Raw genomic sequence first — 19,358 nt, forward strand, 5'->3', positions numbered from 1 at the left:
TAGCAGCAGCAGATGTGACTCGATGTGACCACGGGGTGGTGGTGGTGATGGTAAAACTGTAGCAAGCGGGTATTGTCTTTTCAGTCTTTGGATCTCTTACGCCCTCTAGCGTTTGATCGTAGATCTATGCATTCTATTGTCTTGTTTTGTACTATACGTCGAGGTCTTCTTGCAATGTAAAGTATGTATTCAGCAAAATGTTACTTCCGTTTCGCGATTTTGTCTTCAAATTTAAAGCATTAGAGAAGATTTTAAATTGTGCTTTGATTGATTGATTGATTGAAGAATTGTATTTACAGATTGGAGAATTACAGTACATTTCAAGCACAACTCAATACAAAACCGTTAACTGTGGACGACACCATAAAGCATTACACTTGTTTACAATAGGGTCCACCATGTTCAATTCGGTGGCTCAGGGGTAGAGTTTCCGGATGGTAACCGCAAGGTCGCCAGTTCGAACCCGGGCTCCCCCGGAGTTAGTGTCGAAGTGTCCTTGAGCAAGACACTGAACCCCTAATTGCTCCTGATGTGCTAGTTGGTGCCTTGCATGGTTTCCGCTGCCATCAGTGTATGAATGTGTGTGTGAATGGGTGAATGTAATGCACAATCTATGTAAAGCGCCTTGGATAAAGGTGCTATATAAATGCACCATTTACCATATAGAGGTAACTAATATTATGTCATGCAGGTGCTCTACCCATTTAGACCCCAGCAGCAAGGTGGAATGGTGGGGGATTCCAGATTCCAGAAGGGCTGCAGTGGAGAGAGGGTCAGAGAGAGTTCAAATTCCTGGGGGTGACATGACATCACAGAAGACCTCACTAGGGATGTGCAGACAGAGCAGGTGGTGAAGAAGGCAGCCCTTCACAACAAACGTCAGCAACGCTTGTGGAATCCTTGTGGGATCCGAGCAATCCCATCCAAACCACAGACTGTATCAGTTGATGCATTCTGCAATCATGGAAAAAATGGTTTAAATGGCTATGCAGTCTCAGAGCCACTGGCAACAGACTGCTAAAAGCTTCTTTCCCCATTCACTCAGGCACATGAACTAATCTGACAAGAACAAAAATAAATCGGGACAAAGGGAAACGCTAACCCCCACAACCCCTCCTCCCTCTCCTGTCCCTTTCTTCCACTTTAATATGCTTGATTGAACTGTTCCTACCTAAACTGTTGTATAATAAAAGATACTGTGAAGTTGTTTAGATCAAGAAATGTGCAGCTACTGAAAAAATGCTATTGGTGTATAATATATAGCAAGATATTATGCATGATATGCTGATGATCTCTTCATTGCACTCTCTCTTTCTTTCTTTTTTTGTGAAGTGAAGTGTAAGTTATGTATTAGTCGTGCTTTGACAACAACACTATGAACCTAAGACCCGTCGGTTTATTTGCAAGGTGTAGAGACCAGGGTTGAGTTGCATCCAAACAACTTTATTTTGTTCTTATTACACCTTAAGTGTGCGCTTAATTGACCACAATGCTACTGTCTGGGGCTGATTCAAAATTTGGAGTGGCACCATGGTTACAAGAATTTCATGTGCTTCTTATTGACTTGTTTTCGTTCATGTGTTATTGTTATAAGCGTGTTTGTGAAGCTATGGGTTTCAAATTGGGAGCTTTTGGTGTTTATTTCAGACAGAACATTTAAAGGTCTCATAATGTGTTCAAGAATATCAGAATTAACTAGAAATGCACTCTGTCAAGGTGCCAACTTGCACCTTGCACACAAGTAGGCCATACTTGACCATACATGGCCTACTTGTGCGCAGGCAGAGCGTGCAAGTACTGCTACTAATGTCTAATACAACTGTTCTAAATCCTTTAGACCCGTTATTGACCTTATACCAACCTTGAAACGTACCTTAGTTACGTCACCATCAACAGCCAAAAAGGGACCACTATTCTTACCCCGACATACATACATACATACATACATACATACATACATACATACATACATACATACATACATACATACATACATACATACATACATACATACATACATACCCAGCCGATCACCAAACGTACCTTAGTTACGTCATCAAGAATGGTCCTTATTGGTATTGGCCGGTGGACATACATACATTCCCATATGCCAGTGGATAACACCGACATACCCAGCCGATCACAGTACTTGCGCGCTCTGCTTGCGCAAGTAATAATAATCGTGCAAATAAATGTGCATCTTGCACTGTCTATATATTATAATATTATTACAGAGCTTTCTTCAAGAAAATAACTTAGCCTGTACATACTGTAAAAGAAAAGCTGTAGCCATAGACTGCTAAAAATTGAAATATCAGATTTGATATATAGATCCAGATATTTGCTCTTATTTTGAAGTGGAGCCAACAGGAAGTCACATGCATATGTAGTATATTGACGAGCGTGTCTGATTTAAAAAAACACACACACACACACACACACACACACAGTCACACACACACACACACACACACACACACACACAGGGAGTGGGAACACTGACTGCTCTTCTCTGGTCAAGATAGAGAACATCCCCTCTCTCAAGAAGGAGAGTCGGAGACCGTAAACGACGACAGACAGGCGGTGCATGGATTTCATGATGATGAAAAAGAAGAAGTTCAAGTTCAAGGTGGATTTCGAGCTCGACGAGCTGTCGTCGGTGCCCTTTGTCAACGGCGTTCTGTTCTGTAAAGTCAGACTCCTTGACGGGGGCTTCTCCGAGGAGTCATCACGGTGAGATCTGCCTGCTTTTCATTCAACAACACACACAGGCTAACGGAGCTAACTGGCTAGCATTCTCCCTCTTACCTCCTGACAACCATCATCCATCACATTAATTAAAACCAGCTGGCTATATTACAGTTTCCTATAATGAACCGTGTGTGTTTAATATCACCTTAAGCTGCAGATAGGAGGATACTTGCCTGCCAACCAGATGTTAACTAGCACGTAATAACGAGCTTATTACATTAGTGGTTGTAAAAGCTACAACAATTGTATTGAAATGGTATACTGGAAAAGAGAAATCGTCAACACAATGGCTATAATAGTTACAATTTCATATTAACGACATTAGCTATAACGGTTAATTAATGTAGCAGCTTATCAGCATCAGCATCAAAAATGAAATTAACTGTATTTGCTATATCAGTTTAGCTCATGTTTTGTTTGTAAACATATAGTAAAACAGATCTATTTTGATTTATGATGGGGTTTGGGGGGTGTTTTAAGTATTTCAGAATATAATGTGATTCCCAAACCATGCTGGATCTTTTGTTGACAACGTACGTGCAGGTTTGTTGTGGAAAAACAGAAACAAACAATGTTAAGCTGTGCATAACTACAGTTGTTCATAAGCTATATCAATCACCAATCCACTTGATAGGAATGATAATGAATGTGGTCTGTTGAAAGCGAATATTTTGAAGTAATGTCATTCATCTTTACTTAAACTTGCATACTAAGTACTAAGCCAAACACAAGAAAGTGGACAGAGGAATCAGGAATGTACTGGGGTGTATTGTATAATAATGCATTCATTTACAAAGACTAAAGAATAGCGATATGTTACATGCATTTTACTATTATTTTTGCAAAATTCAGTAGAAAATATAGATACAATGATCTGTTTCCAACAATCTGAGTCATCAGGATGATTCTGCATTTTTATATGCCGGGAAAGGGAAGTAACACAAGTCAGGGATTTGGAGAACAAATGGGGTCAAATTACCCAACATTTATAGTTTATGGTTTTTCGTGAGCCATCCCCAGGTGACAGTTGGAAATTCATTGTCCTTGATGACAAATGTGCTTATTGTGTGATCAATGTCCAGTATCAATTTCATTACCGTTGGTAGCACAATGTCAAATTGACGATGTCATATCACCAATGTTAGGCTTTTACTTTATTGGGTGGGTTGTGTTTTAGTTTGGTCAGCAGAACAACCATTTTATGGTCTCATGTCACGTCACTACATTTCAGCCTCTACCTTGCTACCCACACAAATGTAAACATACTCCTGTGTCATGTGGTCACCTAGCAGCAGAAAAGGTCCTCTTGTTACACATGTTACACAGATACTCTATAGAAACACTGTACTTTTTAAATTTGCATATTCACTCAGGAATGCATTGTCTTTGAGCAATGTTTACAAGCCCTCCTTCGTTTCTAAAGACGGTTCCTGAACATAAAGCCCCTGTGTGTTTGATTTGGCCTGAGTCAATGATACTTCCTACACCAGAGATTAGGACAAATATATAACTCTATATGGGACAACCCCGGCCGGCTGCGAATATATTATCCACGTAAACCCTCTTCGTGCACCACGGTGGATTCGAACCCACAGCCTCCCACAGAACCACTGCACCACCCGAGCGCCCAAACCCTCTATTCTTAACTGTACTTTGTGTGCTCTTGTCCCCCTCTACACCAAACCTCTTAGATGAAAATAGCCAATCTACAAGCTCTCAATGTGTCACGTTTTCTGTGTCCGGAGCTAATCTTGCAAACTGCTGGACCGTTCAGTGCCATATTTCTTGTGTACACTGCCAGACCATAGGTTCCACAAATTGTTTCATAATGTAATATGAAAGATCAATGAACCATTATAAAGCGCTTTGAGCACTTGGGAAAGCGCTGTCAAAATGCAATTAATTTAAAAAATAAATAAAAATCAATCAATTTTATAATGGAACTCAAAGGGGTTGAAACCTTGGAATAATGTGTAATAGATGTGTCGGATGACTGACGTCACACACTGGACCACTTGAAGTCCAGTTTGAAGCAGTGTTTTGTCTGATTATATCTGTATTATGCCCTCAAAATTAGACCATGGTAGTACTAGGAGACCCGTCGAATAAGATGAGACAAACCTTATTCTGGCTCATATCTTGCTCACAGCAGATTTTCTCACATGCACAAATTGATTTTGCTGCACTGAGAAGTGCTGCTGGCTCAACAGTCCCAAGGCACTTGGAGTGCAGCTGGCTGGGAGTTCCCTTTCTCTGACTCAGGATTTAGGCAGGAAAATAGAGAGGAAACATGTAACATAGGTTGACATCATTGTTTGGGAACATTATTGTTCACATCTGCTGCTTTTTAGTTGTAACGATGAGGCGCTGCCACAACAGAATCCATCAAGCCCTACTAACATATTGTCTCATATTATTATCAACCATATTATTATGTAATTAATTATATATGTATTATTTAGTATAATGTGTTAAGTCTATGGTTGAAAAACAAACTATTCTCTCAACTCTAAAACACTGTCATTTGCAGTTCAGATAGCTTGGTTTTAGACTTGTTCTGTGAGTGGAGTAAAGTTTACTGTGTACAAGAAAATATCTACACTGTTTATCCTTATACAGAGAGAGTGATTCTATTGCTTATTTCAAATTGATTGTGTAGTCTGCTTCCACATGGTGGTTTTATTGCTGAACCACCAGAATGCACTAAAATGTCTTTGTAAATATTCCCCATACAGGGAGCCAGTACAAGCCAACTGTGTTCGCTGGAGAAGAACATTCTCTTTCCCTTGTAAGATGAGTGCCAGTGCAGGGACAGGAATACTGGACCCCTGTGTGTGTCGTGTGTCTGTCAGAAAGGTACAGTATAGTCTGCTTCAACTTACAAACTTAAGAGTTTGTAAGATCTTTATCCAAAGCACTTCACAATGTGCATTACATTCACACACCAAAAGCAGATTCTAAAATGGTTAGTCCCAAAACTTGATTCCGATTGGCTAGCCATGGTAAATCTCATGATAATCCACACCGTCAATCACTTTATATCATTCCCAGCTGCGTTACATTGATCCCGCAGCTCTGTAGCTGAACTGGGGAAGGGGAACACTTGATTGCTTTACACTGGCCGTGCGGGCGTTTAAGCACCGCCCGCGCTCATATGACTGTGAATGTGTGTTTCCGTGCGGCCTCGTAAAAACATCAAGTGCCTCCTATTCCCCCGTCTGAGGCGTAGCAGAGTGTCTCCGAGTGTCTTCTCTTATTTTGTAAGAGTTTGTAAGGTCTTTATCCAAAGCACTTCACAATGTGCATTACATTCACACACCAAAAGCAGAGGAAACCATGCAAGGTACCAACCTGCTCATCTGGAGCAGCTCATTGTGCCGTTTCCAGGGGAATTTGGTTTATATAATTTTGGCTTTCTCCCTTGCTATGATGTAGTTGTAGATCCAAAACTGAAAAGTAAAACATTTTGAGTTCAAATAGACGAGGATGAGCACCATCCTCGTCTATTTGAACTCAAAATGTTTGTTGAGTGCTGACCTTTCTTAAGATATTTTGGGGGGCTGTGTTGAAATAATAATTGATGATTATCCTTTCCAGGAGCTGAAGGGTGGAAAGGCGTATGCAAAGGTAATACTTTTATTTTATTGTGTTTCAGATTAGTTAACCTAGATTTACAGTAATCGGGTGTGTTTATGTTTTAATGGCCTAGTGAGCCCATAATAAACGGAGGTCTCACTGCCTGCTAGTGGGCATGGCATGTTATGTTGGTTATGTCGGTTTACTTCTATTGGTAGAAGTACATTTCAGGGATATATACATTTTAATATTCATGTGTAGTGTACAGGATGAATGTTAGGCCACATAGTGATATTTTATAAGATGACCAAAGAAAAACAAAAACAAATCAGGATTCCATTAAAGTTGAAACGATTGGAGACAAAATGTAAACAGCTCTCCTCAAGAGAATACGTCAATCAATATCCAAAACAAACAGGATGAAATGAATCTATCCCTCAACTTTGCCAACTCACTGCTCTCCTACAGCTTGGTTTTGCTGACCTGAATTTGGCAGAATTTGCTGGCTCAGGGAATACAACACGCAGATGTCTGCTAGAGGGCTATGATACCAAAAACACTCGCCAGGACAATTCCATTCTCAAGGTAGGTGCTGTTTGAGCTGTGGTGTAGTTCCAGTAAAGCGTGCCAGTGTACAGGTTTCCTATCCTAAAAAACTGTTTATTAACACTGTAAGCATTCCCCATCAAAACTAACCAGGTGTCAAACGGTGCAAGATGGCTGACAGTAACCATTGTAGAACACACCATTGTTTGCTGACCGTAGAGCCAGCAAACCAAGTATTTAAACATTTACTGGGAAATGTGTGTAACCCAGATTTTCTTAAGAATTCTTCTCAAGAATAGTAATTAATGAAACCTGACTCAGCTTTTCATCCCTGCTAGCGGTTGGTCTGTCAAATATCTCTCAAAAGCTTGAATATGTAAGTCCGTAGTACTGTAAGTATATTCTATTCTCCTGGAGCCATAGCCACGGCAGGAAGGCAGGTTAACCTCCCAGAGCCGTAGTCACAGCAGGAGGAAGGTTTATACAATAGTCACAGCAAGGCCGCAGGTTAAATGTTATGTTGTGTAAAATCAAACACAATTTATGTTGTATAAAATTCTCATGCAAAATTATATATTTATATATATATCTTTTGTATTTTCTGTCTTTTGTATTAGGTGATCATCAGTACACAGCTCATGTCAGGAGACCCATGTTTTAAAACGTAAGTGTTTTTCAATATTGTGCAATATTTCACTACTTTAAAAGGTGGCTAAATATCATATGGTTTGTACAATTATTTGCAACTACTGATTATTGCAAGAGAAAAAATATATAATACTGAATTATAAATATGTTGGCATAACACAATGTCATGGCACAATGTCCTTTTCTTTTAAGCATTTTGATTTACAAAACCTTTCCACAATATATTGTCATGCCAGGTTTCCATCATGCATGGCAGAGAAAACACCCTGAAAATAGCCAATCTACAAGCTCTCAATGTGTCATGTTTTCTGTGTGTCTGTGTGTCCAGAGCTAATCTCGCAAACTGCTGGACTGTTCAGCTAAGATTGGGAACATCTTTAAGGTCACAATGACAATACCTGGTTCAAAAGTAATTTACTTTCCTATGAGTTGGCCCTTGTGACTGTCTGTTGTAGCTAATATGTCACTATAAACAAGTGATATGCCTTAGCTTGTAAAACCGGTTCTTCTTCCCTAGTGACGGTTGGGTACACCACAGAAAAGGGATGCAGGCTTTTCAATGAAACTGCCAGGACGGGCAAAGCAAAGTTCCTTGCCCCAAAGGCAGAGTATGACCTAAAAATTATACAGTAGCTTCTGTTTATAATTATGCAAGCATACCAACCCTATGCTCTCTCTATTTATTTATTCAGCATTGAAATGCAGACAAGCACTATTGACAATTTTATATATTACACAAACCTCTGCACGTGTGCGTGTTTGTCCTTTGTACCCAGAGAACCGTCAGATTGGTTAACTTCAAACGTGGCGTGCATATATTGCGTTGCCTGGCATAAAGTCGTCAGATAGGTGGTTTGTCAGATAGGCGGTATATGCCCATATCCATATATGCCTTTCTCCAACTGAATGTTCCCCAGAGCATGGTCCATGGTGAGCAAGTTGACCTGGTGACCACTTACAAATATTTGGGCACTACATTTGACAGCAAGCTGAAATTTGATGTGAACTGTCAAATGCTGTGTAAGAAAGGATAAAATTATTATAATCATGTAAATGAAATAAATAAAATGAAATGAAACGGAACATGGTTTTCCTGTTTCCTTTCTGCTCAGGCCTCCATCCACAGCCACTGTGATAGGAATCCAGGGAGATGGAGAGAGCCTACTGGAGGAGAGAAAAGGAGGGGACACTCAAAAAGTCTGTCTGGGTAAGACTGACCACATCTCTTACAGGTTACCAGAGCCAGAAAGCAATAGATTTTGGGTAATCAGGTATTTCTAACTGCCATTCCCAGACACGTTCTGATGAATTGAAAAGGGTGGACCCTGTTGTAAACAAGTGTAATGCTTTATCAGTGTGTAGTAACTCTTTATATTGAGTTGTGCTTTCATGTGAAATGTACCCATTCTGCAAACTGTTATACTTCAATCAATCAATCAACACTGTTAACTGGCCCCCATTTGAATTGGGACGGGTGAGGATGATTTTGGTCTTGGGAATAATTCATTAAGCCTGATCTTCAGTTGGAACAATTAAATGAAAGGGATCACAGTTTCCTATACTACTGTATAGCATATACATGAAATCTCTCAGAATATGAGCGAGAAGGATGGTCAGTGAGGTATGATCATATGACCTTACTGGTAACTGCTTGTTCTCAGGAATGCATGACAACATGTATCCAGGAGAGGATGATGCTTAATTTATATTCTGACGTTCGACAGTGTTAAGCGCTAGAAAGAACAGGTCTACATTAGCTCAAGATCGGCTGTTTTGGGTGCATAACACCATCATACAATGAAGTATAAATCAGGCTAATAAGTAGATGGGGGGGGGGGGGGGGGGGGGATCTGTTTGTTTGTGTCCATCATCATTAACCAGTCACATGTCTTTTACCCCTACTTTTTTAAAAGCGGTAGTGGTGAATGAGCTTCCGTTTAACTACAGCGCATCACTAAAAAAAATTGTCTTTGTTTCTTTTTTTTCTTCTTTTTTTTGCATTGTTGATGTTGAGTGACATCTTCATCCGACAACATGAAAATGCATACACATAATTGCATAAAGATAGAACACAATATAGCTTGAGAGCTCATTTCCATTGTCTGTCTGTCTGTCTGTCTGTCTGTCTGTCTGTCTGTCTGTCTGTCTGTCTGTCTGTCTGTCTGTCTGTCTGTCTGTCTGTCTGTCTGTCTGTCTGTCTGTCTGTCTGTCTGTCTGTCTGTCTGTCTGTCTGTCTGTCTGTCTGTCTGTCTGTCTGTCTGTCTGTCTGTCTGTCTGTCTGTCTGTCTGTCTGTCTGTCTGTCTGTCTGTCTGTCTGTGAGTGAATAAACTCACTATGGCAAGCAAAATCATTGGCAAACCCCAAAAGCTCTTGACTCAACATTTTACAGAAAGGATGAGGAAGAAAGTGGGAAGTATCTTGGCAAATAGCTCCAGATCCTCTCTTCATCCAGTTTGAGCCTTTTTAGCTACCGCCTACTGAAGTTCTTTTCAATAAGTCCTTTATCCCAGATGCTACAGCCACAAGCAATTTCTACGAGTAAAGTATGAGGCAACAAAGTGGAGCCCCGCAACTCACTTTTGATACTTTATACTTGATAAAAGACCCCGTGGTCGAAACGTATTTTTACTGGTGTTTTATTGCTAATAATTTTTGGAGCGTTCAAAATTGAGTTGCGAGCCCCCGCCCCTCAGCAGCAAATAACGGATGTGCGTTATATTTGTCTCTAAAGTATGACCAATTCTGCTTTTTATGCTGTGTATTTGGTGAGCTCAAGACATATTTCTACTCTGGTGAACAATAAAGATATTCTCTTCTATTCTTCTCTATCCTCTTATGTCTCTGTATGTGTGGTGTATGCATGTGTGAATGCATGCACTGGAGCGTTGTGTGCTCATCTCCTCCAGATCGCTGTGCTTCTCTTTCATGTATCATTTAAACTATCTCTTTTAGCTTCGCTACAATCTGCTCTGACCCTGGGGGGGCTCACGCACAGTTAAAAATAGGAACTGTGTGTGTTTGTGATCTGTGTTAGGTGAAGTGCTTTTCTGCACATATTTTAGCTGCGTTTCCTAAGCCACACATTGTACGCAAGACAAATTGACCAATCCTGTCTGTGCATATACTATTGTGTATGTGCGTGCTATTATTTATTTAATGATCTGTTCATAATTGATGATGATCAGTTCATAATAATTAAGGCTTCTTACTCTGGAATGCTAGAACTTCTGCTCTTCAGTGCCATCTCTGCTCATTACTTGCTGGCCTTGGTTCAATTCTGACTATACAGTAGGAACGGTAGGACACCACTTTCTGCGAGGGCGGACCCTTATTGTACTCCATGCCCTTATCATCATCATCATCATCATCATCATCACACCTCTTGTTCTAAAACCTTGCAGAGAGTCGAGAAAGCAAGTGTTCCACTGCTCCTGATGACCTAGGGGCATGCGGCCACTCCAGAACCTCCAGTTACGCTAGCCAACAATCCAAACTCTCAGGTAGGCTCTCCTTCTATTTACAAACACGTAGGATTTGTATGTTGTGGCTTGTCTACTTTGAGAGACAAGCACTCCTGCTGCACACGTCATGTATTACCAGGACAGTATGTATATCTGTGGAGCAAAACGTATCTAGACAGGCAAGACAGTAAGTAAGTCAGAGAGGCTTATTGTCGGTATCAGCCAGGGTGCAGGGTCTATCCCCGTTACAATGCGCTAGACCTCTGGGAGATGGAATGCTGAGGTGGAGCACAACACCTACCATCAGCTCCCAGTACTTGCCGCACTACTCATACGCTGAGTTGGTGGTGCCCGGGATCCAACCCATGACCTTGCAGTCGAAAGGCGAGTGCTCTACTGACTGAGCTACCCGGACACAGGCAAGACAAATAAGTAGAGCCCAACCAATATATCTTTCCGATATAGTGACCATACCTTTTTTGCCGATATAATTATGGAGCTGATTTTTAACCATTTTATTTTTTGTTTATTTGTCATCGTTCAAAATGGTTAATTTTCTAAAATATTATTATTATTATTTTAGGCATCGCTGATCCAGGCGAGAACGCCTGTGTCACTCGATCCCCGTCTGAAACGGCCTTCATGCCAATAAACTAATAATTTAGTTTAGTTTGGCACACATTACATGCCAAATCCTTTGCTTCATGAAAATTATGCAAACAAATTGCAAACAAATTGTCTGAATTGCTCCCATTTTATGCCAAATGAAATCATTTTCATCACACAGGCAACAGTGACAGACAAAGAACATCATGGCCTGTCAGTTTGTCGGAGCCCTCCAGCCAAGTACAAGAGTCAGATTTTCCCACTTCCATGCTAACTTTTTCCATTTTGTTTGTCCAGTGCATTTTAGGGCACATGCAAACGGTAAGACTTCTTGAAGATGTCTTGAATCAATTAAGGCCAAGTTTCCTTCCCAGATGGTGGAAAATCGGGGTTCTGTGAACAAGAAAAACACATTGATTGTCTATTGGGTTTTCCCTCCTACCTTTTACTCAATTTCTGTGGGGTAGTTAATTTCTGTCTTTTCTCGCTCTTCTTTGCAAATTTGGTAAAAACTTTTCTCTGCATGTTAAAACCTTTCTCTGCATGCCTGGTGTTAATCCAGTTCTCCCCAGTTCTGTCTCTGCTCTATCTGACAATGATTAAAAGTAATCGTTCGTTCTCCATATCCAGTGACCACTGACTGAACAATTCCATCTGACTCCTTGTCTGATTGTCTGTCATATTATCTAGAATCTGAATCTCAGTGTTTCACTTTTTCCACATATTCCAATTTATACATGAATTGTTTACAACTCCTTTTGTACACCTAAAAGTAAAGTTCCATTGGTACTATCAATGACAGTTGGTGAAGTAGTCTGCAAAGCTACATTTTCTCTCTGCAAATGTAGGAAATGTACTATAAGCCTGAACTGGGGGAGGGAGAGTGAGCTATCTGCCAATATCACTCTGCTAAGCAGTTTAGATCTCGATATGTCTCGAGTTTCCATTACCGGCAGATCAGATCCACATTAGAGTCTGAGGGGAAGTGTGACAAGATGTGGTAAACATAAGCACAGGACCTAATTGCCATCTTAATATGATGAATGCACTTTCTATGTCTACATCTGTGGTCTGTATTAAGCGTTATTGTCTGGGTAAATGGCATAAAAAAGGTTATACACACATGTACACAGTATATGCCTTAAACGTCATTTTAATTCTGTTACTTTACCGTCGATGACTCGATACTAGTGTGTAGGAGGTTTGCTTTCTCATTGCTTCAGTGCATTCAGGACCTGTGATGTGTTTTACTGCTGACTGTAATAGAATTTGAGTATGTGGTGCTGCTGTGCTGCTTTTACTCAACTACTAAATGATTGAACACACTACAAGTCTAAAATGTACTTGACTGCATGGCACCTGGGGTTTCAACAACGAAAAGTAATTTGTTCATATGAGTTCATACATTTTTTGCAGTAAATGCACAGTGAATTCATCTTGTGCCATAAATGTGTGATGTGTATGCTATAACCAGAGGGGGAGGGCATACCCTTTTGGGCACAAGATCTACTTGTTTTCCAAGTGTGGTGAGATCTTACCCGGATGGTGAAAACTATAATGCAAACATAGAATTATAACAAAACATTGCAAGGATGCACCTGGGACGTATCCTCAGTGATGTATCCCAAGGTCATCGGGGCACTCAAACATCATACCCCTCACTCAGGTGACCCAGCCGGGGTGATCAAGTCCTGACTTACGTCCCAGTAGCTACCCTCAATCAGTCCCATTAGGGAAAAACCAGGGCCACACAATCCGTTGGAACTACTCCAGAACTACTCTGCCAGGGCTGGGAGGTACGCTTCTGGACTGGAAGGACTAGGCTCTGTGGGTTGACTCCTGTCCGGGCCCCTCCTACGTCTCACCAGGTCCACTCCTGCTCTCACCAGGCCCAGGACCTGTGCGTTGCACCAGGGTCCCAGCACCAGACACTTCATTCAGGAGTGATGGGCAATGGTTCTGCAGACTCCACCCGAGCGAGAAGGTGGTGCTGCGGGCTCCGCTTGCTGCTTGAATGGCCCTCCTAAAGGCCTCACCGAGGGTTTGTTGGGCTTCCTCCTCACGGAGGACACAGGCTGGGGCGCTAACCCATACTGCTCACCCGGGTGCCGTCTACATTCCGGCTGTCACTCGTCTCTCTGGTGGTCACCAGACTATACCTGGTTGTCACATAGTCTAATAATGAGTCACTATAAATAGAAGAACTATACTAAAAACATTGCATGGATGCACCTGGGACGTATCCTCAGTGATGTATCCCAAGGTCATCGGGGTTTCGGGTCTCTCGAACATCATACCCCTCACTCACATATAGGCGACCCAGCCTGAGTAATTATAACTATATAGAATAAGTCTATATAGTGTCATATTAATAATAAAGGCAAGACACATTCTGAAAAAGGTGTTTTGCATATCAAACAGTAATGCAAGACTCATTCTGGAAAAGTGTTTTGTACATGAAACAATGTGACTGCGACTTAAAATACACATGACAGCATCAGTTTCATGTATGGCACATGCATACAGTAGGCTATATGGTTGACTTGAGATTTCATTTCCTCTTTTATTTTTCTCAGTTCACTATCAGCTGGAAAAGTAAAGTCATGTGTGGTTTGTCAGAATGTTCACTCTTCATGTGACCACCGCACTCTGACTTTAGGTGCGTTACCCGTTCAAATCATATCAAATAAATAACGGTAATGGGTCGCACACATCAAGACTGCATTTCAATAATTTATTCTTGCATTTTTAACGTTTCGGCTATGCAGCCTTCATCAGTGTGTGACACACTGATGAAGGCTGGATAGCCGAAACATTTGTCTCCTGTTCAAAATGTCTTGGTGTGTGTGACCCATTACCGTTATTTATTTGTCAGAATGTTACAAATTTCTTTGTCATCACTGCAATGAGACAAATACCTTCCCATCTTGTTAGATGTGGTTGCAAAGTTGGGCAACACCAAAACCACCACAAACACCTCATCACAATGTTGTTTATTAGGTATTTTGTAGTATAAATTAGCTCTAACATTTCAGAACTAATACTCAATAATTGCATCACTGCCTCCCTCCCTCCCAGGCTACAGTACAGGTCACTCCCGCTCCTCCAGCTTATCAGAGTTCAGCCATCGCAGGAACCTCTCAGTCGGCAGTGCCTCCACAGGCATCGGCAGCCTCCCTGAACCCAGTGAGGACAGAGACAGGGAGACCAGGCCCTGTCCTGCCCTTCCTGAGCACCCCGTACCCACCACCACCACTGCCAGCCCAGCAGGCACACCTGTCCGGAGTGCCTCCTCCTGCGAACGGCTCAACCGGTGAGTTTAATCCACAAGTATGAAGTGTGAGAAGTGTGATGAAATGTATGTTTTGTTGTATTGGAGAAAAATAGTTGTTTGCTAGCTTTTCTTTATTTAAAAACCGTGATTTGTCACCACTCCATATTCACTTCCATTTGTTTTGTCAGACATAATAAACGACTAAATGTGATGCAAAACTGGTCTTACATTTGACTCGCAGTGGTACTGAAAAGTGGTTAAAGGACCACTTGTGCCATTTTCAACCTATGTTCATATAATTGGTCCTCACTAAATGCTCATTATAAGATATCACCATTTATGTCAACCCCAGGGCTGTGGGGTGTGGACAGTTCAGAAATCTGCCAAGCAGTGACATCATCGGTATGCAGATTTGGTCATTTCAAACAAGATTTCAAACTTAGTTTTATTAATGCAAGAATTATGGCTTCTATGTAAGCATGCTAACTTTCCAGGAAGAGAGAGGCTGTAGTTTCTATTAGCTAGGAATCCCACTCGATGATGTCACTGGTAGACAGGTTTCTGAACTGTCCACAGCCAACCAATGAGACACAGAGAGAGTAGATGGAAATTGTCTACTCACCATAGTATTGGTAAGGACCAATTATATGAAGATGAGGTTTCAATTTAGTTTTGTGCTTCTTTAAATTATAATCCAAAAGATGCAGTTCAAGGCAGTATATATGGATGCAATCTATTGATAAACACATAAGTAATCCTTTATGTGCCCTCCAGACACCCAGTGAAGCAGGATTCTATTGAGTCCCAGCTGAAGAGAATGGATGACACACGAGTAGATGCCGACGATGTAGTAGAGAAGATTCTCCAAAGTCAAGACTTCACAGCCTCACTTATGGACTCTAGCGTTGAGGGTAAGGTACAAATTTATCAAACACTGAAAAACAAGCAAGACAGGCAAACTATCTACAGATAGCACACATGCCACATGATTGTATAATTGATATCCTGTTATATTTATGAAGAAATATAACAAAAGAGGAAATTGTACACCATACACAGTATGTATTCTTTCTCGTGCAAAAAGTTGACGTCAAACCTCAATTTTGTCATCGGTGCAACTGCAACCAAAGTATGCCACTGATTCTGGGCACTCAAAAGCTCCTGGCATCCAAACTAAGCTACTTTTTTATATACAAGATGTGCAATGATAAAGAGTGTAGTGAACATAAAATGTAGGCTAGAATAATTTAACTGAACACTGTTGTAAACTGTTATAATCCCAAAATCAATAAACCACTTCCAAACGCCAAACTATGCTAGCTGCATCTAGTAATAGCGGATGTCTTGAAGATATGTAGTCGGAATAATATGTTCCTTTCATAAGGTTTAGGTTTGGTGTTAAATGTAACAGGTGAGGGCTCAAACAGAGAATACAACTTTATTAATACCCCTCCATCAGAATCAAGTATTCAAGTATACCAGGTCTTGTTATAGCACACTAATACTCTATAACAGAAAATGATACCTGTCTCTTTTAATGAGTCTGAGAGATGTAGAGGAAGTTCTATTCTTACCAAGGTCTCATCTAGCTGAGCTCTGTGCTGGAGAAAAGTGGTCCTGTCAATAGAGGATTATTTTTAGATTGCCTAGCGACTGCCAAGGAATATGCAGGAGTATGTTACTGTTTGTTCCCTCTGTCTACTACATGAATCTGAGTTAAAAGTGTGTGCCTGTCTTGTTTCAGAGGAAGGCTTGCGTTTATTTGTTGGCCCTGGGGGAAGCACAGCCCTAGGAAGCCATCACTTGCACACCAGGTGAGTTTTGCATAGGATCGGAAATCGGGAACCCTAGAGTCTCCATTCTGGATGGAGATATATATATATGTTAGTCCAGTAATAATGTAATTTGACCTAACTAATTGCAAAAAAACCAAACTCAACTGATTTTGCATCTTCAATATATCCTGAATAACAGAAAAGAAGTTGCCTGGAATTGTCTGAAGGGAAAGTGTTGAAAATGGCCTGTACAGTATGGCCACCATTGACATCCTATTATAAGGCAATGTTTTCTAAATTTCCTTGTGCTTTAAGTAGCATGTGACATATCAAACTAGGGGGTTTTCATGATTCCAGGCAACTTTTTTTCTGTTATTCAGGATATATTGAAGATGCAAAATCAGTTGAGTTCTTTTTTTTTTTGCAATTAGTTAGAGGTTGATCCTGTATTTTCCATAGATTAGATTTCCTGTACTATATATATATATATATATATACACACACACACAGAGCTGTTGGGCTGAGAAATGAAATGAAAATGTATTTTACTTAAACTTTATTTAACATGATAGGATTAGAATGGTCATACAACTTTAACTGAAGTTTTCCATTGAATGAACTCTCTTTTCAAATAATCTTTTTCAAAGAAATATCGTGTTATAAGTCACAACCCTAGATAGTGCAAAACTAATAGACTGTATGACGTGCCACCAGGACACCCCAGAGAATGTTAATTTAATCTTCTCTTGTGATTCCAGGGTTGGCGCTGGAGCTTATGAGCAGGTGGTGATAAAACGCTAGCCCTGACGTGACGATTCCCACACATGGAGAATGGTAATGCAGATTTCCAAAAGTCAGGATCACGGTCATCAGTTTTTAATATTAATTGTAACAGACGCATTGATGCGCTGCGCCACAACAAGCAAACCACTCCGTGGAGGGTAGAGACTACAACAGTGCCCTCTTGTGCTTTTTTAGACTATGTGCACTATAGCTCTCTTCCAGTCAGGACTGGGCTCACTAGCATGTTCTAGTACCCTCCTCAGAACGAACAAACAGATAAGATTGCTGACAATTCTCAATGCTTGTGTGACCCTTTGACAGTATACTCGCCACTCACCTTGATTTCTCTTCAACCTTCTAATTTCCGTTGGTTGTCGCTGTGCATTTGTGGTGTTTACTGTTCTGCTGACAAAACTGACCACTTCTTGTTTTTCTTTCCTTATGTTGGTAGATTATCCAGGTGCTTTTTTTGTTTATCACCTTGCCTTCAACATGAACCCATTTAAGACTAATACATACTGGAAGAAAACGACAAACCTTCTCTCGATAACAGACTATGGGTGGACGGGTTTTTGCGTGCTTCATTAGAAAGTGAAAACGTTGCTAAAGAGGAATATGCCATGCTTTCTGAATACATTCCTGACTGTTGTGTTTATGTCTTGAGGATGACATCTGTTCTTTGTTTTGGACTGTATTTAAAATTTATATTTTGTTAACCAATAAGCTGCTAATAAGCTAGTCGTTGAACCCATCTGTTATAAAGTCGATGGGGATATTTTACTACAAAGACTGATAGCATCAACCTTAGCCTTTTTGTGTTTGGTGTGCATGATGTGGTTGTGTGAAGGAGACAAAGGGTGTGATTGTGACTTGTAGTGGTAAGGCCACTGTAGTGAGTAGTGACCGTAATCCTGTCATCACGGATAAATGAAAGGGTGTGATATACTGTACGTAATTATACTCGTTAGGGATGGCAACCCATTTATCAACTGTGGGGAAACCTGCCCACACTTTACTGTATGATCATCCACTGTATTGCTGACATCAGTATTGTGTTCTGGTTGTGAGCAGTTTGTGCTATGAAGGTGACCTAGCTCTGTGCGGAAAGTTTTTTTCTTTTAATAACAGTAGTGTACTGTTACAAGCTGAGGTCATATTGGAGGTGACTGCAGTGCTGGATTTTAACATTCATGATTCGTCAAGTTAAAAATCTTTACCTCTTGCCAACTACTGTCAGGTGGTTGCAGTCACTGCAGGGAGGATTTTCAGTATCCCATGCATCAATTGGGTATACACAACATATTCATGCACTGCAACTCAAATATTTGACTTTTAAAGTTGGCAAAGTAATCTGATAAACTCTGGGGTAAGTTTTTGGAAACTGACGCCAAAAACGGATTCTTGTCCAACTGATGCATACTGTGGCTTAACATGTCACCTAGTAGTGAACATCATCAGAGGTATACTGTGAGAGCCATCTCTTTGCTGCATTATCAAGTTTAAGAACAAGGATTACGGCATCTTTTAAAAAACAGACTGTTTTATTTGGCCTGCAAACTGTAAACTGACATACTGTAACTACATGACTATACAGTTGGTGTGACCCATTTCTCCCATCATAAGCCATAGCAGGGCTAGCTATACAGTACTTGCATAACCATACATCTTAGGAGTTTCTGTGTCAAAATAAGTATTTTATCTGTAAGATGATCAGTGTTCTCAGTTTGTTTTTGCATGATTTAATGTCCTTTGTTAGTTGGAAAAGCTTTGATTTTATCATTTCCATCACAGGTAGGTTATTGCTACTTTGTCTTTAAAACACTTCATTCATTTGCAAATATTGTGCCATTGTTACTCAATATTTACACCTCATGTATGTAGTGTTTAAAACTTGGGAGATTGTTTATTTTATGAACCACATCTAGTACAGTCTAGTA

At 40.5% G+C, this 19,358-nt stretch overlaps 1 protein-coding gene across 3 annotated transcripts; it reads left to right on the plus strand.

Annotated features, from left to right (window-relative positions):
* Window positions 1-2,449: 2,449 nt before the first annotated feature.
* On the plus strand, window positions 2,450-19,238 carry LOC306926075 (EEIG family member 2-like). 3 transcript variants are annotated; one of them, XM_079505328.1, is made up of 13 exons: window positions 2,450-2,733; window positions 5,487-5,607; window positions 6,349-6,378; window positions 6,796-6,912; window positions 7,491-7,537; window positions 8,634-8,728; window positions 10,924-11,022; window positions 11,887-11,910; window positions 14,668-14,902; window positions 15,638-15,774; window positions 16,608-16,677; window positions 17,397-17,472; window positions 17,873-19,238. In XM_079505328.1, the coding sequence occupies exons 1-12, from the start codon at window positions 2,588-2,590 to the stop codon at window positions 17,437-17,439; spliced, it is 1,164 nt and encodes a 387-aa protein (XP_079361454.1). In that variant the 5' UTR covers window positions 2,450-2,587; the 3' UTR covers window positions 17,440-17,472; window positions 17,873-19,238. The 3 variants fall into 3 exon arrangements, with proteins under 3 accessions (XP_079361454.1, XP_079361453.1, XP_079361455.1); XM_079505327.1 differs by having other exon boundaries at window positions 17,397-19,238; XM_079505329.1 differs by lacking the exon at window positions 11,887-11,910 and having other exon boundaries at window positions 17,397-19,238.
* The last annotated feature ends 120 nt before the right edge of the window (window positions 19,239-19,358 follow it).

The sequence above is a fragment of the Electrona antarctica genome (assembly GCF_951216825.1).
Source record: "Electrona antarctica genome assembly, chromosome: 7".
Lineage (NCBI taxonomy): Eukaryota > Metazoa > Chordata > Actinopteri > Myctophiformes > Myctophidae > Electrona > Electrona antarctica.

Excerpts from the sequence above, each read along its gene's own strand:
- LOC306926075 (XM_079505327.1), top strand. The coding sequence starts at position 2,588 with ATGGATTTCATGATGATGAAAAAGAAGAAGTTCAAGTTCAAGGTGGAT. Across the intron at positions 6,913-7,490 it reads AGGACAATTCCATTCTCAAG|GTGATCATCAGTACACAGCT; the intron begins GTAGGTGCTGTT and ends CTTTTGTATTAG. Across the intron at positions 11,911-14,667 it reads TTTTAGGGCACATGCAAACG|GCTACAGTACAGGTCACTCC; the intron begins GTAAGACTTCTT and ends CCTCCCTCCCAG.